The sequence below is a fragment of the Tauraco erythrolophus genome, chromosome 4 (assembly GCF_009769465.1).
Source record: "Tauraco erythrolophus isolate bTauEry1 chromosome 4, bTauEry1.pri, whole genome shotgun sequence".
NCBI classification, from domain to species: Eukaryota; Metazoa; Chordata; class Aves; order Musophagiformes; family Musophagidae; genus Tauraco; species Tauraco erythrolophus.
Genome location: NC_141468.1, coordinates 84,043,737 through 84,067,287, shown reverse-complemented (window position 1 = coordinate 84,067,287; position 23,551 = coordinate 84,043,737). Strand labels below are relative to the sequence as shown.

The following is a 23,551-nucleotide window of genomic DNA, read 5'->3' as shown; positions in this document are numbered from 1 at the left end:
AAGCTTTCGGTCAACTTAGCTGCATAAAGGAAGTCAACCACAGATGTGTGGTACCAGGGTCTAAACAGAAAAAATACAGCAGAAACTGGCAGATTATAAATACAAATTAATGAGAAACGTTCCCATTTTGTGAAATATGCTGAAAGCTACTCCAGTAGGAGTAAGCAAGAAGGAGTGTAGCCATGACTTTGAAGACAATTTTTCTGCAAAAGCGGGCAGAAAATTAGCAAAAAAAAAAAGCGGGCATAATTAGCAAAAAGGGGCACCAGGTCTGGCAACATAGAAATGGAAGGCAAAGATGTGATGGAACTGGTGTTTCCAAACAATGGACAAGGTCAGTGACTTTTATTTAAAACCAACAAGGCTTAACATCTTGAGAAATGCTAAATCTCACATTCCTAAGTCACACTAAGTACTGCGTTGTGTTTGTTAACAGGTGGGATTTTAGTAAATACGTAGAAAAGATCCAGGGAGTAAGAGGAACTGCAGGAGCTCAGATCCACAAGTGGTGTGGCAAGACACTTCACAAACTAATGAAACTTTTCTGAAGGGAGGAGAGGTCAAGCAGAAGAACAAACTCAAGAGAGACGTAAACCTGTAGATTAATAGATGAAAACATTCTTAACAATAGAAATTTCTCTGAACATTTTCAGTTGTTTTCTTTGAATAGTTGTGTATTTTGTTGAGTGATACAATTTAATAAACCAAAAATAATAAAGACTCCACGGTTAATGACTTCTAATTCTAAAATTTTAGTATCTATTATTAAAAAAAAAACAAAAAAACAAAAAACCCAAAAAGGCCTCACCTTAACCTTAATACAGTCTGTTTTACATAAGGAGCTTTATTGTTTCTAAAGAGCATTTTTTTTTCAAAGAAATCTGATCAAAATAAAAATGTTTCCACTAAAGATTTAAAAAAAAAAACAACCACCAAACCAAAAATTCAAACACATTACATATGCTACAGCATTCCTTTGTTAAGGATTAAAAAAAAAAAAAAAAAGGAAGTAAAAAAGAAAAGAACCAGTTTAGCCATACAGACCATTATAAAGACAAATATAAAATCAATAAATAATTCTGATCTCTAGTCATCTTTTAATCCATGATTATACTTTTTAATTGTCCGAAATATCTGATCTATGTTCTCCCTTTCACTCAAGAGAGCATCATTAAATTACTAGAGTTATGACAGTACTGGTTACTGTGAGCGTTATGTTCACAAAAAAGCCCCGGTTAAAACCAGTAACCTACACCCCCACCCAGCTACACACGAATAAAAGCAGCTCTAAACAGAAATTCAGAAAATGGATAAAAAAAGGAAATGACAAGCCAGATTATGACAGTCAGGTCTTATTCCCCAGATCAGGCAACGGTGGCTTGGGGCATTTCAGACTAGACTGGTAGACTAATCCTGCCTGCTCTTGGCGTGGACAGAGGGGTGGCCTCGTACAACCATCTCTGCATCTGGATTCAGTTACTGCAATCTCTACGAAAGCAGCCTTTCCAAATTAATTTTGTTATCACCAAGGATCACAGAAACCTGCTGCCCAGGACAGCCGTTCACCACTGCGCTCCCAGAAATACTCCCAGCAGGCCCCCGGCAACACTCACGCTCGCCCTGCTCTGCAGCCCACGCGGACCACGCCGCCACGCGGCTTCTCACGTCCACCTGGGTGATGGTCCCCGGTGGCACCGGGGCGGGCGCCCGTGGCGGCGGAGGGATGGCGCTGTCAGCTTTGGATATCATCCTAGAGGAAGAGAAGAGAGCCCAGAAGTGACACTTGAAGGTAAAACTTTCTATTTTCTAGTGCTTGATCAGAGAAGACAAGGAGGCTTTCCAAGGACCTCTTCTACTGTTGAACATACTATGGACTTGCCAGGTAAGCAGTACTCAAGCCTGTGATGTGTAAATATGTTCTAGTAGGAAACCCACTCCTCGATGGGGTTAGCAAACCTTTGTTACCTGGCCACATGAGACATCCCCAAGGAGTGCCAGAGAACACGATGTGTGGACATCCGCCAGTTTACACAGGTAAATTCAGTGGCTTGGGTTTGGTAGATGGTGTTTTTACCACCATATGCAGTTCACTGGCTAGACTTCCACTTTGTGTGAAATTTTTCATTAGAAGTTACTTTTCAGCTATCACAAGTTGAGTATCTAGTCCCTAAATTTGACATGTTGCCAACCACTTGTTTCTTAAAACTCTACCAATAAAATCAATTAAGTTTACAGGTTGTTTTTCCTTTTTACTCCAGTGGCCTGTTCATCCTGTCTCGATATAAATGCACGATCCTATCATAGACTGTATCAATTTTCCCACCCACAATTTTCCAGTTTTCCCATTCTTAACACAGTTCTTAACACCGTAAGGAAAGAGGTCTTTGAAGTCATTCTGCAACTTGGTATCAACCGACAAAAAATCCCAACAACTCCTGTCACACACTGTCATGGTTTGATGTGGAGGGGGGGGTGGTTCTGGTGGCAGGAGAGGGGTTTTGCTCCCTGCGACCTCCCCGGTTTTGGAACCGGGTTAGGCTTAGTTCTGGCCACCAGATCAGACTGCCATCCCCCTCGGGGTTGAGCCAATAGGGCACCTCTGCGAATTGCCCTATTTAAGTCAGGACAAAGGGACCGGAAAAGGTGCTTCGCCCAGGATCAAGCAGAGAAGGGAGGAGGGCACTGCCCCCGCTCCCTGGCTCCCGGCCGGGCGGCTGCCTGCGTCGGGCCGGCGCCGCCCACGGAGAATGGCGGCAGCGGAGCCAGCTGGGGAACTCGGGGGCACCCCACTCCCGGGGTGCCCACTGGGCTGAGTTCACCTGGAGAGGACTGAGATCTGAGAGAAACAGCCGCATCGACAGCAGGTCAGTGAGGATGGAGCGGGAGGAGGTGTGCTGGAGCCGAGTTTCCCCTGCGGCTGGTGGTGAGATGGCAGGCGGCCCCCCTGCAACCAGGACGGCCTCGGTGGAGCAGAGACCCACTCGCAGCCCATGGGGAGAAGATGCCTGAGCCTGAGGACGGTCGTGTTGGGGTGCACGACAAGGCAGAGAGGCATCTGGAGTCTGCGTGACGACCCACGCCGGAGCGAGTGGCTACAGCTCCCTAAGTACCCGAGACTGTGGTAAAGCCCACACCGGAGCAATCTGTGGGGAAGGATTGTTTCCAGTGGGCTGGACTCACGCTGGAGAAGTCTGTGGATTTTTTCCTCGTGGGTAGGGGATCCATTGGAGCAGGGGAAAAGGGTGTAAGGACTCCTTCTCCTTTAAGAAAGAGGCAGCAGTAACAGCACGGAATGAACTGACCTGCACTCCCCCAGTCCCTGCCCCCTGTGCTGCTGGGGGGAGGAGGTAGAGCCGGGAGGAAAAGGACGGGGGGGGGGGAAGGTGTCGGTTTTAAGATCTGGTTTTGTTTCTTTCTGTCCTCTCGAGTAATCGGTTTTTGTTTCCCTTTGTCCTTCTAAGTAATCATTAATAAACTGTTTTGCTTTGAGAACAGCTCTGCCTGTTTTGCCCAGGACCATGGTTGGTGGGTGCTCCCTCTGTTCTTGTCTCAACCCTCAGTCCCTTTGGTTTTTTTTTTTCTCTCCTCTCTACTTTACTGGAGAAGGAGAGACTGTGTGAGTTTTAGTTGCTGGATCAGCCTAAAACCACGACACACACACATTCCATCCCTTCCCCATGTCCCTATTTAAAACCAAGATTTCACCTGGAATTCTTCTCTTTCGAATCCCACCCCATTCATGGCAAGCGTTATTTGGTTTTTTGGACATCAAACAATAAATAATGTTTCCATCACCATTCCTTCCTCCAGTCTCCTGGGCACCCTCCTCCGCACATGCCACGCTTCTACTTGTCAATAACTTTGCCGTGACTCAATAACGCAACGTCAGGGAGGAGGGTCTCTCCCCATGACCCAATGCCAGCACGTACATGATACCACAGCGAGTAACCAGCGCTGAGCTGTCATGCACTCATGACCTCTTGGCCTCAGGGACCAGTATCTCAGATTATTTTTCTCACTAGATGTACTGACCTGTTTTTTTCCCAACTAAATCTCATTAGTTTCCCAACACAACGTGTTTGAGTCCTCCTGGGTTACCTCTTTGTGCTTACACTTGTTTGCTACACTCAACAACAGTAAAGTGCACTTATTTAATTCGATTCCCACAGGTGAAGTTAGACATAGTTCAGTTTTTATTTTCTTTTTATAGGAGTGACCATTACTTGAGGAAAACTTCACGAGTTACGCATCAAAATTTAATAGGCAACTAAGAGTGTTATAAACTCGTTCATACAATGGTGACATTTTTACTTTATGATTTTTGTCCAGCAATGACTTCGCTATCTGGACGACAAAACTAAGTGCTATCGAGAGACACTATCAGGATGCAGTTACATGCTAACTTTTCAACAGACTACCACCATAACCATTCAGTATGTAATCTATTTGTGCCCTTGTTATTGCACCTCTGATGGCCACCTCTCACTTCTGTATTAATCTTCTCTGAACCCAACAGACTCCTTTCCTCCACATTTTCTTACTGGCAGGGAAGCTTTTGCTACCAGGGAAACAAGGAGTCTTCAGCATCGTTAGGCAGGCGGGCAGGAAGATTATTCAGTCTTCCGTTGCTGTTTTATTTAACATCTTTAGATCTCAAACTCTTTTATCAGCACCTTACTTACTTGGAGTTACAGGGCCTTTAGGTTTTTAATTTAAATTCTAAACTACTTGACCCATAAGCAGAACTGAGACATGCAATGCTATTCTCTGGCAGCTGGTATTGATGTCAGCTGCTCTCGTCATTAAGGTGGGATCAGGAAAGGTAAGAGTGATGCTATAAATCAAGACAGCACAAGATAATTATTAAAGCAAGGCCTCTGCATGTGGTTTTGGAAGTATGTTATCAACTAGCAACAAAGAGTGAAAAACCGAGGCAGACTTGGAGAGCTTCTGGATGCTCTAACACTATTTGGCCATCCTGTGTCCTGTCAAGAAATTATTTCTTTACCTCAATGTTTCAAGCCTCTTCTTTTGTTTCCCACTCTTGCTGTCACTGATTGCACTTTCAATATCTTCATGAATAAAGCTGGCCTAAAGAGACAGAAGCAGAGACCATCAGTTATTAGCTGTATCTCTTCATGCACTTTTTTGGGGCATCTTTAGATTCCAGAATCCCTTATGAAATGCCATTTATTTAAAAGTTCTAGGATAAATTATTTTACACATAAACAGAATGAAGAAACACACAATGCTGTTGTCTGAGAGTTGGTATTTTTGTCACTGTTCCACTCTCAAGCATTATCATCAGATGAGTATGTCACCTAGATACCAAAATTGTCTGAACAGCTGTAATTATCTCAAGTCAACCATTATTCAATAAGCTTTTTTTTCCCCTTCATGAATGTAATTTCTGGTTTTCTCAAGCAGGCTAGGGGAAAGACATGCTTCTAAAAAAATCTACTATAGATAGGAGTAGCAAAGCTACTATAGATAGTAGCAGCATAAAGGATTAGGAAAGTAACTTGTAGTGATAGTTTCCTTTAAGAAATAACGACAGCCTCCAATTTCTCTTTGATTTAACAGAAAATGATTTGTTCAGAACACTTCCTAATCTGTAGGTTCCTGCCTCTTCCTAACTGCAGTCTGCCTCCACCAGTGGCCCACAAGTGAAATTTTGATGCATGTCTAAGGCATTATTTTAATAGATCTTGCGTTAAATAGGTCATGGCTTCTCGTAGGATTTAGAATGCTCTGTTACACGTCTGCAGCTGACAAATTAATTTCCTACACAGGTTGTCAAAGCCCAAATCTGTCAGTGTCTGGCTCACTCTACAAGGTCCACATCTTTCTTAGTACCCTCATAATGGAGAAGTATGTAAATTTTTGGGAGGAATACGTAACTTCTGCTGGGACCATTCGGGATCCAAGGGGATTAAAGGACTTCTCAGGCTATAATGAACTGCACTACAGAATATGACAGAGGGATACATTAAGGTTGAAGAATTAATAGAAAAAAACTGAAAGGGATTTGTGGAACTTAAACTCAGAAGAATTCCATTAATCATACTCTTGATATTAATTATTTAATCATTTTTTGTTTAGAAATATTGAATGCCCCAAATATTATTGGTTTTGTCTCATTTTTTATTGCAGAGGCTCCTGAGGTTCATGGTAACTTCTAATCAAAAGCAGGAAAAAGGAAAGGTAGACAGACCTAACATTTCAAAACCAGTCAAGTCTCATGGGTAAGGAACAAACGCCAGGGTATGGTCACAGACTCAAACAACACCTCAGAAGAAAAGGGGGATCCTGGACTTCCAAGTCATCCTTACGTGCTCTGCATTTTTATTGGTACACAGAGGAACAACTTCAAAAGATGGAAGTCTGAAGAAAAGAGACCACCTCTACACTTTGGAAAGCTGGGTCCTACCAGACCTCAACAAGGATCCCTGCATTTATTTAACATAATGTCACCTGAAATTCTCACAGGATCCCAATTTCCATTGAAACAGAAAATGCTGTACAACTAATCACACAATTTGCCAGTCATCTTCGCACCACTCTCACTATACCATTTTCAAAACAGTCGCACAAGATGATTAGCAATCTCTTGTTTTAAGACAATGATATGAACAACTACAAAGGAATTAATAAATCTCCATGAAATTATCATTTGGAATTTAAAGAAATACCAATTATATAGAGTAACTAACAGAAATTAAAATTTATAATCCTGGAAATACAGAAGGATTGCAGAATAGATTAAAAAATATATTTATGCTTGAAGGAAATATTTTAACCAGAGACAAACAATCTCTTTCCTTGTTTTGTCCCTCTTCTGAGTAATATTTTCCTTTTCATTCTCTCTCCAGCAGACCAGAGATGCAGAGAGGTGGGAATGTAGAGAAGATTTAATTGTTCAGTGATAAAAAGAGCAGAAAAAGGGAGAAGACTAAGTAAGGCTCATGGCTCAAATTAGTTCTTTGCAGATCAGACGTAAATTCGAGATAACTCAAACTATTTTACATCATTTTCTTCAGAAGTGTGAATGTAAACCATACACGTACTCCAGAGCTTTACTCATCTGCAAACCTAAATGAACAGCTACAGAGCCCAAGAATCAATATTTAAAGCAACAACATATTTGCACATGCACTAAAGATTCAGTTTACATGCAGGACTACTCTCTTGCAAGATATACTACACTACATTTACTACTATACTATATTGTTGATATTCTTAATGCATTAAACTTAAAGCATATTTATAAGTATAAAAGAACAGAATCATTTTCTATGAATCAGCCTATTTGATTTTATTCACTGAGCTTGTCAATTCATAAAATTTCCCCTATTCAAGTAAGTCATAGCAGATCTCCACTACTACCTTACCTTAATCTCATCACATTGGAAAAGATGCAAATCAGGCTTGTTTTGAGTTGGTTCTTTACATACTAATGCAAGAATTGAATTGTAATTGCACGCATTCATCACAGCTTGGCAATGCTGAATTGTGCTTAAAGGAAAATTCTCCAGTTCATTCTGCCGGAAGAGGGAAGAAAAAAAAAATCAAACACAAAACACCACCTTACTATACAGTGTTCTGATCTCAGAAAAGCTGCATGAGTTAAAAAAGGAAAGTGATAATAAGCTAATTAAAATACTGAATCTCACATACATCATTTTCCTGCCTGTTCGCTTTTTCTCTCTCGCTCTGAAAATGAGACTGCCACTCACAGATCTTACCTTTGATTCCAAGTCCACCAAACTGACAGCTTTGTCATCCACTTGAAGAATCATATCTTGAGTCCACACTTTGCCTTTGGCATCCAGCAATTTCAGCTTCCTTATTCCATCATCTACGGTAATCATTGCCTCTTTTCGGTCCAGAACAAAGGTGGTCAAGTGCTAGTGAATGGGACGTACATTTGAAAACAAAAATTGTAATTTTCCCTATTGCTACGCACTGTCAGTATTCAAATTGCCATGAAACAGCAATACTAATTATTCATTAATAAAAGTGCCTTTGTATATGGCAGATCCCACCAATAAGCCACCAGAGAGGTTGTTTAGTCCATACATACTGTCATTTTAAGTCAACTGATTTTTGTAACTCCCTGTTTGTCATCCTCTGTCATTTCCTCACTACAGTAAGTGGTTAGACTTGAAGGCATATTCTGACATCTTGCAGGTATCACAGCTAGAATTAAACCCTGCGTATTTAATGAGCTTTCTTGAGGAGTGAAAACCTGTCTCTCTTGGCAAGCTGAATCTAGGAAGCGTCAGCAGAAGCTTCCCAGAAACACCCTGCCAACCTATCTCCACCACCACCCTGACCTGGATTGTCCTCATCTCTTCCAGAGCTGCCAGTTAGCACGCTGATGGCCACCATGATGGGTTTGCATCTGACTGGGATACCTTATGGACGGGCTAGTCACTTCTTTTATGAGGATCACTGTAGAAACGTAGTATACTAACTGCTTTTGCTCACTATCAACTTGGAATATTCTTCAGATTCATTTAATGGTCTAAAATACATTACACTGATCATACCGCCTCACAGACACTACCTCACTAGTTTCCCTGTCATTATGGTTTTGACAATTTCTCCTTCAACACACCAACCATCCAAGACAACCCATAAAATTATTTCATTTTATCCAGGCATAAATCCAGCTTCACGTTCTTATTGAAGACCTGGTTACACTCATTCAAGCTGAACCTATTTTAATATAGGCTTGCACATCTATCTTCTAAATAACTTTAAAAAAAAACCAAACAAACAAGAAGAATTAAGTGAGCTTTCTTCTACTATAGGATAACAACACTTAGTTACAACAGACAAAAGAGTAGATACAAGCTGCATATAATCAAAGTATTCAAAAGAAGTGAAACAAACTCTCTACTAACTGCTCACACAGGAATGCTTAGACCTCAAAAACAAGTACTAATTTTTATGTCAGTACATACCAAAATCGTTATGAAGAAACCAAAGAAAAATTCAGACAGACAACTAGAAGCAACACGAGTGTTCATTTGCAAGCCGATCATAGGATAGAAGCCCTTGAAATTAAGACTGTTCTGCATATGATCTCACAATTTACAGCTAACTTAAAAGCCAGCAAAAAGGAGCTGAGAATCCATGGGATTTGCAAGACCTGGCTTAACCCATGATAGCGGTAGGATGGCAGTGGGTGAAAGTTTGTGCCAAAATAAGACTACAGAATGAGGCATTGCATCCAAAAATGCTTCACGGGCTACATATGGGCACCCAGGCTTACTTTGCTGAGCATTTTAAATATATCTACTCCTGGATAGAATATGACAGCAGCATGTTGTAACTGCAAAGCGGCTTACGACAGGAAGAAACATACTTTGCGCTTCACGCCGGGGAAGAATCCGTGCAGGCAGAATATAGAATCATAGAATCATAGAATGGTTAGGGCTGGAAGGGACCTTCAAAGGTCATCTAGTCCAACCCCCCTGCAACAAACAGGGATATCTCCAACTAGATCAGGTTGCTCAGGGCCTCGTCCAACCTGGCCTTGAACGTCTCCAGGGATGGAGCATCCACCACCTCTCTGGGCAACCTGTTCCAGTGTTCTACCACTCTCATGGTAAAAAATTTTTTCCTAATATCCAACCTGAACCTACCTCCCTTTATTTTAAAACCGTTACCCCTTGTCCTATCACAACTGGCCCTCCTGAACAGCCTCTCCCCATCTTTCTTGTAGGCCCCCTTGAGGTACTGGAAGACCGCTATAAGGTCACCCTGGAGCCTCCTCTTCTCCAGGCTGAACAGCCCCAACTCTTTCAGCCTGTCCTCATAGGAAAGGTGCTCCAGCCCTCTTATCATCTTCGTGGCCCTCCTCTGGACCCTCTCCAACTGGTCCATGTCCTTCTTATGTTGGGGACTCCAGAACTGGACACAATACTCCAAGTGAGGTCTCACGAGGGCAGAGTAGAGGGGCAGAATCACCTCCCTCGACCTGCTGGCCACGCTCCTCTTGATGCAGCCCAGGACGCGGTTGGCCTTCTGGGCCGCAAGAGCACATTGCCGGCTCATATTGAGCTTCTCGTCCACCAGTACTCCCAAGTCCTTCTCCTCAGGGCTGCTCTCGATCCATTCTCCGCCCAGTCTGTATTTGTGCCTGGGATTGCCACGACCCAGATGTAGGACCTTGCACTTGGCCTGGTTAAACTTCATGAGGTTGGTACGGGCCCACCTCTCCAGCCTGTCGAGGTCCCTCTGGATGGCATCCCTCCCTTCCAGCGTGTCGACAGCACCACACAGCTTGGTGTCATCGGCGAACTTGCTGAGGGTGCACTCCATGCCACTGTCCACGTCACCGACAAAGATGTTGAAGAGGGCCGGGCCCATGAAGAGGGCAGTTTGTTTAATAAATATGTTTGTTTAACTGCTACGTAGTAGCCTAACTGGGGCTTTTAGGGGTTAATGCTCAGCTCTTACTGAGTGTTCTGTCACCTCTGCTGACTATAACTGATCAAAGCATTAATTTTAAACATCATCCAGTGTGCCTCGCCAACAGCACAGGGCTTTTCAGCTCTGCCTCATCCTTGCAACATGCCAGGTTGGGAGACAGGGCAGCGTAACACGTTGAATTGATATCCCATGGATATCCCTGTCCATTTGCCAAACGACTCTGCTTACACACTTCTACATCAACATTTCAGCTCGCTATGCCAAAGCTATAGAATTTGAGACATTTCAGTGTGATCTATTCTGAAGTGACCTCAGGCTGGCAGGATATTTTGGAAGATGTATATATGCCTTCAAGCACATGTATCCTCAAAAAAATCACGTGGGCAAAAATAACTGCATGTAACTGAAAGCTGTAATTGGTATATCGCTCCTCGTCTCACCTCGACGTGATACTGCGACGTTTCGGATATGCTGCTGACACTGTCTCGTGCATAATTCTTTCTTTGTTCTAGAGATGGGAGGAAAAGAAAGAATAATTATTCATTCAACTTCTTATCATGTTGTTTTGAATACTTCTCGGAGACACTTAAGACTAGCGGGATATACAAAAGCAGAAGACGAGCTGCTGATAATTTCTGTATTTCGACAGAAAAAAACTTTCACTCCCACGTAGTCCAGCTCGAGGATCATATTTAGGTCAATGATGTTAGGAGAGAGCTGGTGGGTGCAAATGAAAGCCAGATATCTCATCACAGTGAGTCAGGACAGCGGGGGGGAGCAGTGTTCCGACTGAAAACGCTGCATCGGGAAGCCCGAGTATTAAAATCAGTGTCTTGCCATTTCGGTAGCAATAGGTTAACCAGCATCAGGCTTTCTGAATTTTTATGAACACATTTGAAAGCATCTTAAATCTGCAAAACAACAAAGCCACACGCAAACCAGACCTGACTCATCCTTTATTTCTTTCTGAAGTATTTGATCTGATGAATTATTCATGTAGAAATATACATGAAAAGGGGAAAAAAAAAAAAACCAAACAAACCAAAACACCACACCAAAGATCTCTAAACAGAAATATTTTCCAGCTGAACAAAACACAATGCTGCAAAATCAGAAACATCGTTTGCCTTTTACTCCACACGACAGATTAATATCAAACCAGGAGAGAAGGGAAGGGAAAATGCAAGATGAAGACACAACACACACCCACACCACAAAATAAGGAATTCAGATGAATACTGAAGCAAACTTTTCAACTTCAGTGGAAAAAATTTCAATGCAACATCTATAATGAGTTTTTCTCTCTTTTTTGGCATAATCACTTCAGTGCCTGATCTGGAACACCAGGAGCTTTGCCTAAAAAAGGAAGTCACTAGGAGACCTGGCCAAGAAAGGTCCAAGGAAACTCTGCAAGTAGGTGATTCTTTTCTCTCCATTTTGCTAAATAACTTGATTTCTGATCTTCAAGTAAAATAAGTGGTTTGATTTTGTTCAGAAGAAAAGTACCTGATTGATGTGCATACAAAATCCATCAGTTCCATCATACTCTGAGTATTTGGGGGGAAAAATAAAATTGTGTGATTCTGTTGATAGGAAAGACAAGTTACTTTTTGCAAAATAAAAAAAACATGCCGACTACTACCAAGCCCATGACCTGTGACATACAGAGATCTGTGGTGAGGACACTGTAAAAGGTTCTTCTATGATCAGAGTTCCTTCCGACAGGAATTTCAGGTGCTGATGGATACAGCAGTGCCCTCACTTTCAGATGTCACTTTTAGAAGTATTTGTTGCCTTTTATAATCAGGCCCATTTATCTCTCCAGTTGTCAGTGACTTTCATGAAAGCTTCCGAAATCCCCCGCTGACTTGAAGTCCCCCTCCCACCATGACAAAAGCCACTCATGCAACAGAGCCACCCGCTCCTGCCCAGCAGCTGCTCGGTTTGCTTCAGCAAGAGAAGGGTGCAGTGCAATCAGCCAAATTCAAGAACCCCATGGATTATCGGAATTTTTAACTAGGTGTGTGAATATTTTAAAAGAGATGTCTTAATTTAATTATCCATCATTCTGACATGGCAGGGCAGAGGATCTCCATTGATTCCAACTGTAAGACTATTTCTGCTTTTGCAGCATGTTATTTTTTTGGGGGGTTGATTTCCTTCTTAACCATAACAGACACACACACATGCACACCCCAACAAAACAGTCAGTGAAGCAGTACTGTCTGATTTGCTACCTTTCTTTTTTTGTTTGGATGATGATCTGAAGAAGTAAAGTCCATCTGTTCCTAACAAAACAAGGGAATCGAAAAGCAGTATCTAGTTTAACTCCATAGAATTATTTGTATCTCCAAGGGGATCAGTTAACAGTCTTCTGTTATAGACTGTAAATGATAGCTAAATGCTGTCCAGTAAAAAAGAATATATACTTACAAAACAAGTCATTTGTTTCACTTAACAATGCATCAAATATTCAGCTTTGACTGTTATTATCTTTTTTTTAGGTGAACAAAGGTATTATTTTTTAACAATATTGAATCAAACCGGGATAAGAAATTTTACATCAACTGTAAGGTTTATAAATCCTGCAAACAATAACGGTTAGAATTGTTTAAAATAAACAAAGAAATCCTGGCATACGTAGAGGCTCCAAAGGAATTAAAAAGCAAGGAGTAACTTTTGCAAAAGATTCTTTGCTCTGCTTCACAGAAATTTTGTCCTGTGTTAAGACAGGATATCCAAAACCATTCGACGCAGTGATTAACACATCCTCTTCCACAGAGCAGCACAATACTCACAACAGACAAGGCAGAAAGGTTTTCAACACATTATGTCATGGTGAGAACAATAGTGTTTATATAAGAGATAGAGATTTCTGAACGACAATAAAAACTGTGGTTGCCTATACTAGAGAGACAAGGAGAGCCCCTCAAGTTCTGCGTTCTTAATTACAACAGGACAGCAATAAGAACTTCAAAAAAGATTCCAATTAGAAAAAGTCAATCCATGTTTGTGTTAATAAACAAAAAGTATGGTCACCACAACAACTGACAGTCCATACTGAGTTCAGCAACAATTCCGACGTACCTATTTATTTCTTTAATGCAAGTAGAATGATTATTAGAACCTGCTAGAGATCCAAGTTATCATTTAGGATAGGATAGGACAGGACAGGATATTTCAGTTGGAAGGGACCTACGACCATCCTGTAGTCCAACTGCCTGACCAAAAGTTAAGGCATGTTATCAAGGGCATTGTCCAAATGAATCAAGGGCACTGTCCAACACTGACAAGCTTGGGGCATCAACCACTGCTTTTTGTTATCTTGTAGGCCCTTCTACCAAAACCACCATGTAACATATGTCACTTATGCAGACTTGGAGACTCCCTTTTCTGGGAGGCCAAGAAAGTGATGAAATCTAAACTCTGCAGTGAAGCATACAAACGAAAAATGAGAAGACTTCCAAATCTTGTTGCAGTTACAGACCAAACCAAAAAGAATAGAGGGTACCTCCCAGGCTCTTAATTAACGTTTAGTGCTGCAACTTTTAATGTGGTTTCGCATGGACTAAGAAGTAGCCTATAGCAGCTGTGAATGTTGTCAACACTGCTATAGATGAGCTGGAGATAGATACTACAGGTAACTGCTCCATTCTGAAATTATTCACCTTTCAAAATACAGCTTCTAATAAGTACCCCAGCATCAGGCAAAATTCTTCCGTTGTTTCTGGAAGGGTTTTTCCTCAACCTTTGTTTTTCAACCCTTTTACAATTCAATAATTAGAAAGTGGGTTTCCTCTCCTGTACAGGGTCAACCCAGCTGCTCATAAACCAGGCTACGGGAGAGGGAGAGAGGGGATGGAGAAGGAAAAAGGAAACGACTGGCATCTAGAATGCATCCCCTTTCCCATGGTTTTTGCCAGTAGCTCAAAACTAAATCTCAGCCTCTGCTTTCTCCTAGTGCCTGGCTCTTGTCCCAGAGTCTACCCACAAACCTTTACAAGTTCTCAACTTGCCCTGAGATAGAAGGACACGAATCCTTTTGCACTCACTTCTAATGAAGTGCTCCACTGCCTTGAACCTCTAGCAAAACTGATAGGACCCTGCAAACCTGTTCTGCGTCCTTCTCTACCTAGATGATATGAGAGTCTGCTACTTCTTCCTACAACTCTTCCATGTTTCCAATTCCAAGTCAGATATATCTGAGCTTATGACTCTCAGTCTTCTTCATTCACAGCTCCTTATTTTTCTTCTTTTCCTACAGAGTTGCCCACTGCCATTCTTCTGGAAATGTATCTTCCATCTGCTCAACTCTTCCACATATCAAACTGGCTGATTATTATTCATCAATATTTATCTGACTGCTTTTACAGAAACCCTGAAAACGCCTCTTGACTTAATACATGATCTTCAAACACAAGTTAGGTCATACCTCACTGTTGAAAACGAGCAGCAGAATTTGCTGACTTACTGAACGTACTGGGTCTGGCTGGAATTGAGTTAATTTTCTTCAGAGCAGCCTGTACGGTGCTGTGTTTTGGATTTGAGACCAAAACAGTGTTGATAACACAGGGATGTTTTAGCTATTTCTGAACAGCACCAAGACCTTTGCTGTTTCACGCTCTGATGCCCCAGTGAGTAGGCTGGGGGTGCCCAAGAGGTTGGGAGGGGACACAGCTGGGACAGCCGACCCCAACTGCCCCAAGAGATATTCCATACTGTATAACGTCATGCTGTCCTGATTTTGACTGGGACAGAATTAGTTTTTCTTTCGAGCAGCTAGAAGAGCTCTGTGTTTTGGATTTAGTCTGGGATTCACTATGAGAAGAATGCTGATAGCGCACTGATGTTGATGGTTGGTACTGAGACATCAAGGACCTTTCAACTTCCCGTGTTCTTGCCAGTGTGCAGGAGCACAACAGGCTGGGGGGAGCACAGCTGGGACAAAGTGCCCACAACTCCCCTTGTGATTTGAACTTAGCCTTCGGATTGAAGGCCAAACTGGCCAATTAAGTGTTCCATATCACGAAATGTCATGTCCAGTATATAGATTTGACCAGGAAGAAGCTCTTGCTGTTCCAGGGGCTCTCTCAGAGTGCTCTCTCTCTCTCTTTTTGGGCCTCTCGCTCATCCAGGATTGTGGTGTCAGGACTTCTCTGTTTAGAGATTGTTTGCCAGGACCAGGCAGGCATTGGTCACCAGGTGGTCAGCAGTTATACTGTGCATCACTTGTTTGTATATATCATTATACACTTAATGTATATTCATACATTAATATAATCATTAGTACTTTTAAATTTCTATTATTATTATTAAATTGTTCTTATGTCAACCAACAAGTCTCCTTCCCTTTTCCCCTTCAGTTCTCTTCCCCATTCCCCTGGGGCAGGGGAGGGTGAGTGAGCAGCTGGGTGATGTTTAGTTGCTGGCTGGGCTAAACCACGAGATATGCTCAGCAATCAAACTGGTGGGTAGTCTTTCCAAAGTAGCCCTTGCTCAGAGACTGTCTGGGTGTTGGTCTGCTTGTGGGAGGTAGTGAGTAATTGCCTTTGCATTACTCAGGGTTTTTTTCATGTTTTTTCCCTCCCTCCTCTTTCCTTCACTTATTAAGCTGGTTTTAACTTGATCCATCAGTTTTTTCTTGCTTTTGCTTTTCCAGTTCTCTCCCTTATCCCGCTGCAGAGAGGAGTCAAGCGAATGAGCAAGTAAATGGGCAAGTCCTTAGTTGCTGGCTGTGGTCAACTTCTGACACTGAAAAAAAAAATACTGTTTTGTATTCTTCATTTCACTCCTAATCCTCCCAATCAATCTCAGCCTCTCGTGGGTCCCGTCATGCACTAAGAGGGTTATTGAAGCTAAAGTGAAATTCTGCAACGGAGACTTCCAGATAGGATGTATAAAACTATCAAAGGATGACTAATACTATCAAAACTATTGAGTTTTTTCTATTAACACTACTTACTGCAGCTCTTACATCCAAAGTGTAAAACACAGCGCAGCCTTAACACTGCAGTTAGCTCAAACCCGGCTGATATGCTGCACACAAGTCACCTAAAGTATTTCCCCTCTGATAAAGGAAAAATAAAAATTTTAAAAAAGGATCATGGCAGAAGACACTTAAGTTAAATTCTTAATCATGATCTACAGCAAATGCAACCCAGAGGAATCTGAGCAAAATAAAATCTCTCACAAGGCAAGGGCAATAAACTTAAAAGCAGCACAGTGTTTCACTCGTAGGTCCTGACTGTAAGATCCACTGGCTGCTAAACCTTTCAAAGCAACAGAAACATCGATCCACAGAAACTAATACTCCTCCTGCTGTCTGATGCTACTGCTATTCATGTCTGTGAACTTACTGAATTCACCCATCATCAGGAATGGACCATGTTTCTGGCTTCAAAAAGATGTGGAAAAGTACTGATTTCATACCAATTTCGGAAGCTGCCAAAACGCCAGAAAACAAAAAAAGACCTCTTGACTGAAGAATTTTAGCCAAGCAAAGAACACACTAGACAGTACTCGATACAAATACAACTTGACATTGCCATTGCTCAGTCTCTCACTTGCTCTCCCTACACTAAGGACTCTGTCCTCTCCCCAGTTATTTCTGTGAAGGACCATTTCATACTTTGGAAAGGTAACTATTCCACAGTTTCAGGCAGAAACACCAGTGTGGCCCAAGGTCCCTTGAAGCAGAGCTATGAACAGCACCTGACATAGCTAGAGTCCTGTCTCACCCATTTTCCAGCTGGAAGAGGGTGCAGCAATATGGCAAATCAGAAAGCTGCTTAATAAACACTACTGTAGCCTGGCTCTGCGCCATGGTCCAGAAGATCACACAGAAAAATTTATCACAGCAAGAGAAATCTAATTTTTAACCTAGGTAGGGAAAATTCTTGCCAAAAGCAAAAGATCTCAGTCTGAGCCTTAACAGAGGATCTGAAGCGCAGGCGATGCTGGTTAGGGCTTTGATACCTTTAGGCACAAATTGTCAGTTCCTAAAAGCCTAAAACAGAAATGAGGAGTCCCCATGCCCAGACTTCCAGTGATGTCTTACAAATAATTCCATAGGCCAAATGTTAATAAATGTTATCAGTTCTGTGGTTATGACAGTGCAAAGATGGACAATGGCGGATCCCACCTTCCCCTTCCATAGCCAAATTGGAAAACATCTGTACAGTGTACAAAGAGGCAAAGCTCTGAAATCTGATGGCAATCCACGTGGAGATAGATTAAGAGTCTCCCTCACAAGCTGTCCTAAGAATCCTGGAATGACAGTATAAATTATTGCCACACATCGTCAAGAAGAAAAGCCCAATACTTAGTTTACTGCTGTATATTCGTGGCTGCATTGGATTGCTTGCTGGCCTCCCTTTGAGAATGTATTGCAGCAGCTGGAAAAACTCAACTTGAGACTGACAGCAAAGTGCAGGAGACGTGACCTACGCATTGGGCAGAAAGGTCAGAACTTGAGTTCAAAACAAATCTCATTAAGAGAGGAGCAAACACTATCACTTTCAGAGATTTGTGCCACAAGCTTCTCCCTGATGGGAGATGGGGGTTGGTCTCTTCTCCCACGTTATGAATGACAGGACGAGAGGGAATGGCGTCAAGTTACACCAGGGGAAATTTAGGTCAGATATCAGGAAGAATTTCTTTACAGAGAGGGTTGTGAAGTATTGGAACAGGCTGCCCAGGGAGGTGGTGGAGTCCCCATCCCTGGAGGTGTTTAAAAACTGTGTGGATTTGGCGTTGAGGAACATGGTTTAGGGATCCTGACAGTGCAGGGTGAACGGTTGGACTCGATGATCTTGAAGGTCTCTTCCAACCAGACGATTCTATGATTCTGATGGCTACGTGGAACCAGCTATCAGAGAAAGCGTATTGTTTAGGAGTCAACTGTCAGTTTAATTCATTCAAGTATCAAATAGCACAAGCCTGTGACATGGATGGCTTCTTTTAAAGGACTTGTTTACCTAGTCTACGATCTGCTTGTGATTTCCTTGAATTTATCACACTACAGTTCTTGCTCTGAACGAGGTACTGGAGCACTGTGAAAATACACATGCAATTTCCCTGCTAGCACCTAATCACAGCCGTGAGAGTATCAACAAACAGCAGGAAACACCTAGTCTTTTCTGATGCGGTGTGAAGACAATTTTTGTAACATCTTCTGATCCTGAGCCGTATAATAATCTAAGGATTTGGAGCGAAGCACTGACTCGCTGCCCCTGAGGGATGGGGCTGCTCTGCACTGTGTCACTCACTGGCAAACTCCCAGTACAGCCCAGGCTGTTGGCACCGACCGACCACCGCTGCACGTCTCCCCGCAAGCAGAGCTGCAGAAGACAGATGGAGAAGCCAATTCTAGAACAACAGATGACAGTAGGAGCCAAAACCCAGTTCAGATGGGAGGATCAGAAACTACATAATGAAATAAAACCCATAAGAACGTGTAGAAGGGCATCTTCCCTCCCCGTTCAGTGAGAGATTTATCGTGCAAATGGAAAACAGTTCATTTCAGGAAGGAAATGAGTGAAAACAAAGGGATTTGACACAGGAAAAAAGGCAGTTGCAAGGAAGTTTTTGCTATCAGATAACCACATCAGAGATAGCAATGGCTCCAGTCTAGTTTTTAACTGGTCTGTAACAGCAAAAAAAAATCCAGCCTCCTTTCCCACTGGCACTGTGGTTAACCTTCTGCCTGATGACTGAAGAACAGAACAATCATGAATCATCTCAGCACTGGGATTCAACAGATAAACTTCATGTCATGAAATATATGTGTGTATATATATATACACACATTAATAATAATATTAAAGTTTATTATTATTATTATTTAGTCTTTACTATGCTTGAAAGAAACAGAGGTCAAGATCAAGTGGTCACTTAGGAGCCCAGGTACCATCTTCACCTCTTGATACCCATGGATGGGTGTCTTAAGCCCACATGACATTCAAAAATCTTCCAAGAAAATGAAGTTTGTCATGATGAAGTTTGCTGCTAACATTACATTGTCACATTTTATAAAAACAAAAAACGTGGTGCATTTTACTTTTACAGTAAAATTATACACATATTTTCCAATATACTATAAGTGAATCCATTAAATACATGAGCTTTATGTGTTTACATAAATAAAATACGTACATTTAATGCACATGTGCATAATATAAAATATAAAAAGAAAGTTAGGACACCTCCAATCTGCTTTATACCTTTCAGTCTCACGGATCTCAAACAAAATACTTAAGTTAGCTATTCATTATAAATCAGTTATAAATAAAATATTTTATAACAAGCATTTTTAACACATTTAAACAATTCTAGTGTCACTCAATTGCTTCCCGCCTTCCTTCGGACAGCATGCACAAAAATCCCTAACATCACAAAGGAAGAAAAGACACACGTGAGATGCAGCAGAATGGTAACCTGTTTGAATAAATAAATAAATAAATAAATAAATAAATAAATAGAATTGCCCTGAATTTGAGAAAGGTTCCAGGTGTTTTCCTTGTTGTTTCCAGTTCATACATTTGGCAATACTGGTTCTTTATGCATACAAAACAGAGCTGGAGCAGTAAAACGTGCAAACTCCTCTCTAAAAGCTGTGCCAATATACCTTTATTCAGAACTCCAGGATAATTGAGTCTTCCTGGCAACTGCAATTACAGTTTTGTGACATATCTACCAGCAATGGAAAGGAACCAAGACCAAGAATTCATTTTCCAGGAGCCACCACGCAGCAGTCACACGGTAAGCATTTTCAATTAGTACTTGAATTCAAGTATTTAGAAGTAAAAAGCTGTTTACCATTGTATACCTCAAATTTACTCACTTGTCCCTATCTGCTACTGACATAGGACTATCCCATGACATGTTTGATACAAAAAAGCTCAGAAAGATATTTTTAAAAAGCCCACAAAGATTAATGGACACGGTTAAGACACTGATACTACTGCACTGTTCAAAATGTGTGCTCTGGAATTATTAGGACGACACAAAATGAAAGATATAAAATGAAAAAGAAAAGCACAACACTCTCATAACATCTCAAAAAAATAATCTAAGAGTTTTTTGCAGTGTCTCTTGCTGGTTTCTGTTACCACCTACTATTTCTGTCAACACGTGCAATCAGTTTGTCAAGTGAACCCATACAGGATGCAGAAATCACTGTTAAAAACTGTCACTTGAGAGTTTGGTTCAGCTGCAGTTCCTGCCTTTAGTACTACATCAAGTGACTGACTTTCGTAGCACACCACTAAAAAAGACAAATACAAACTCAGAATGATTCACATACAACGTAATTTTTAAACTACTAATGTTTCAAACGGTTTCTTCTTCCGCCTTCGCTGATTTTTCTAGAAGTGGACCTTCACTCTACTCTAGCACAGTCCTTTCAGCCACCAAACCACATCAGCTTTTCCACATCACTGCTCCTTCCAGAGGACACAAAGCCAGGAGATCTCCCACCTCCTCCTCAGGCTTTTAGCCTCATGAATCTCACAGCAGTCCGAAAGTCAACAAGGCAACCAGTACAACAACGTTCTCCTCATCTGCTGACAGGCAGGTAACCCATGCAGCCAAGCTCGAGTCTTGTAGGGCGTCCTTCCGAGGGCAAAGTTAGTGCTGGTCTAGTGCCACAAAGCATCCTGCCCTCACTCCTCTGCCATCACTCCACTCAAAATAGGAGGGAGGAAAAATTAGTTACTACTAGGGATGTTGCAGTTACTAGCTGCTGCTTTCTGAGCCTTCTGGTTTATTAACCTGCATAAGAGGTGGCAGATGTCTGTAGGGAGAGCAGCCTGAGGTGGAAGGGGTCCTCCACAGGACTGGGTTCTCACAACAAACCCCCGTCCTTCCAGTCTCATCAGTTGTACTGACTTTCAAAAAAGCACTTAGCAACGGGCACGGATTTACACAGCAGAGCATCTCGCAGCCTCACTGCTGCTCGTGTTTCCATTACCAGCACAGCTATCAGCAGGATGTATTCACAGTGGAGGTGGATGACCAGGAAACGGTGCTATCTGGCTGGTGAGGAACATGACTATGGCCTGACTCCAGAGTGATCTGGCCATGGGCTAGGCAGTAGCAGATACAGCCAAGACAAATACCAGCATCTGTAGCTGGTGAGTGCAACACCATTTAGGCATTTGTAAGCAGCATCACATTTGACAGACACAAAGCCTGTTGAAAACAGCAGGCCAAACAGGGCTCCTCATCCGTTACACCAGATCTCTACCCCCATGAAATCTGTGTGTCAAACAAGAATAATGTAAATTCCTTTTCTGCTAGCAGGGGATAAAGTTGGGGAGGCAGGTCATGAATCAAACCTATAGCACAGCTAGATCCCTGAGCGCCTTCTCACTGGTACATACCTCAGCTATAGGGTCACTCTCGGTTTTGTGATAAATGCTTTATAAGTTGCTGCCTTAAGAATTAACAGGTGGGAGTTCTCTGCTGAGTAAACTATAAAAACATTTTCTAGCCTACTTAGTTTTAGTAGGAACAAAACCACTTTGTTCTTTAATTTCATTGACATACGCACCCACGTGTATGTACACACACTTTCAGATTTATACACATAAAATATTTCCACCATGACATCACAATCAATATTTAAACAGCAATTTCCAGATAAAAGTTTATAGAGACTTTATGCCACCTTACCATAAAGAGCTTTTGCACTTGTTCTTGAATTCTGCTCCCTGTCTGCCTGAGCAAATGTTGGGGAACCATAGCCACTGGAAGAAAACATTTCTGGTTAACTTCTGTATAGATGTAATTGCCACACAGAAACAAGCATTGAAAAAAAAAAAAACCTCCCCTTATGTAGGACTACACCTGCCTAGAATATTACTAACAGAGGTAATGATACTGGATATTTGTTCTGCACCATGAATATCACAAAGCATGTTTCACTTAGACTGGAAGCCCTTCTGAGATCTTTTTTGTTGCATTAACACAACATCACGCACAATGGGGGTGTCATATACACGGAGATACTACCATATCATGTAAGTAATCAAAATATAGTCACAATCATAATAATTAAAATTACAATGCCAAAGACTTGGTAGGATTTGGGGTTTTTTCCTGCGTACACAAGTGCTCATAATTTTTAACAATTTTAACTGCTTTTCATAAAGAACTTAAAAGGACTTAAAAGGATTATCATTGCCTACAACAAACGAAAAGGCGATCCAGCTTCATTCCAGTGTAACAAGAATGAGTCACACACAAGCCCACTTTAAAGGGACAACAATACGAGAAGCAGAGGACAGCACAGATGCCCTGCTCCATCCAGGAATACAAGTTCTTTGGCATCAGATGAGGGCAATTCCCATCAGTGCTGCGAACGAGCCTAGTGCCGCGCTGCTGAGACAGGGAGCATCCTCTTATCTCAGGCAAGGTAACGCTTTCAGGTCCCAGTTGCTCAGTTCTGTTTACTGGGAAATGATATTTCCTCACAGATGGAAGGGGCAGCCTTATCTTTTATGCACAAAAATGCCTTCACTCAGAGCTTACCTTAAACATCTCAGGCATACAAAGACCTCTCTGAGTAATGTAATAAGTATGTTATGACCACAGCAATTTATTTTTCTGTTCCAGATGATTCCATTCAGTAACACAGCTTTAGCCTTACACTAACACAAAAATCAGTCAGTCAGTTTGGTTACATGGTTTGGAAACTGCGCACTCTTTTACCAAAACTGCCCTTTTGGATCTAATAATTATAGCTTTATCTGAAATGAAAGCATTTAAAAGAATATACAACACTTTTTTGTCCATAAAAGGAAAATCAAAGGCATAACCTTACTTCATTTGAGGAAAATAACTTCCATATCCACCTGGAGGGGTGTTTGATATATGTCCATTCATTCTTATCGTCACTTACTGAGGGAAATGATCTGGGAAAAGAAACAACAGCATATGAATTGAAGTGTCTTAAAAGATGAAAGTTTAATACAGATGTAACACAAACCTAATGAGAAAATTACAGTTGAAATGGGAAAAGAATTGCATCAACAAGCTCAATTGTTATTATTTGCATCACGGTGATGCCTTAAAGACCCGTTACGGAACTTCTCCCAGTTGCAATTTG

At 41.7% G+C, this 23,551-nt stretch overlaps 1 protein-coding gene across 2 annotated transcripts in view; it reads right to left on the bottom strand.

The window, feature by feature from the left end:
* Window positions 1–23,328, bottom strand: part of EPS8 (EGFR pathway substrate 8, signaling adaptor) — a 58,128-nt gene extending 34,800 nt beyond the window's left edge. For both annotated transcript variants that reach the window (XM_086610602.1, XM_086610603.1), the window contains exons 1-7: window positions 23,267–23,328; window positions 22,117–22,190; window positions 10,884–10,951; window positions 7,746–7,907; window positions 7,392–7,541; window positions 5,009–5,091; window positions 1,614–1,750 (exon numbers count right to left, since the gene is read on the bottom strand). In XM_086610602.1, coding sequence (XP_086466728.1) covers window positions 1,614–1,750; window positions 5,009–5,091; window positions 7,392–7,541; window positions 7,746–7,907; window positions 10,884–10,951; window positions 22,117–22,190; window positions 23,267–23,328 — 736 coding nt within the window. The remainder of the gene's footprint in view (window positions 1–1,613; window positions 1,751–5,008; window positions 5,092–7,391; window positions 7,542–7,745; window positions 7,908–10,883; window positions 10,952–22,116; window positions 22,191–23,266) is intronic.
* Between the last annotated feature and the right edge of the window lie 223 nt (window positions 23,329–23,551).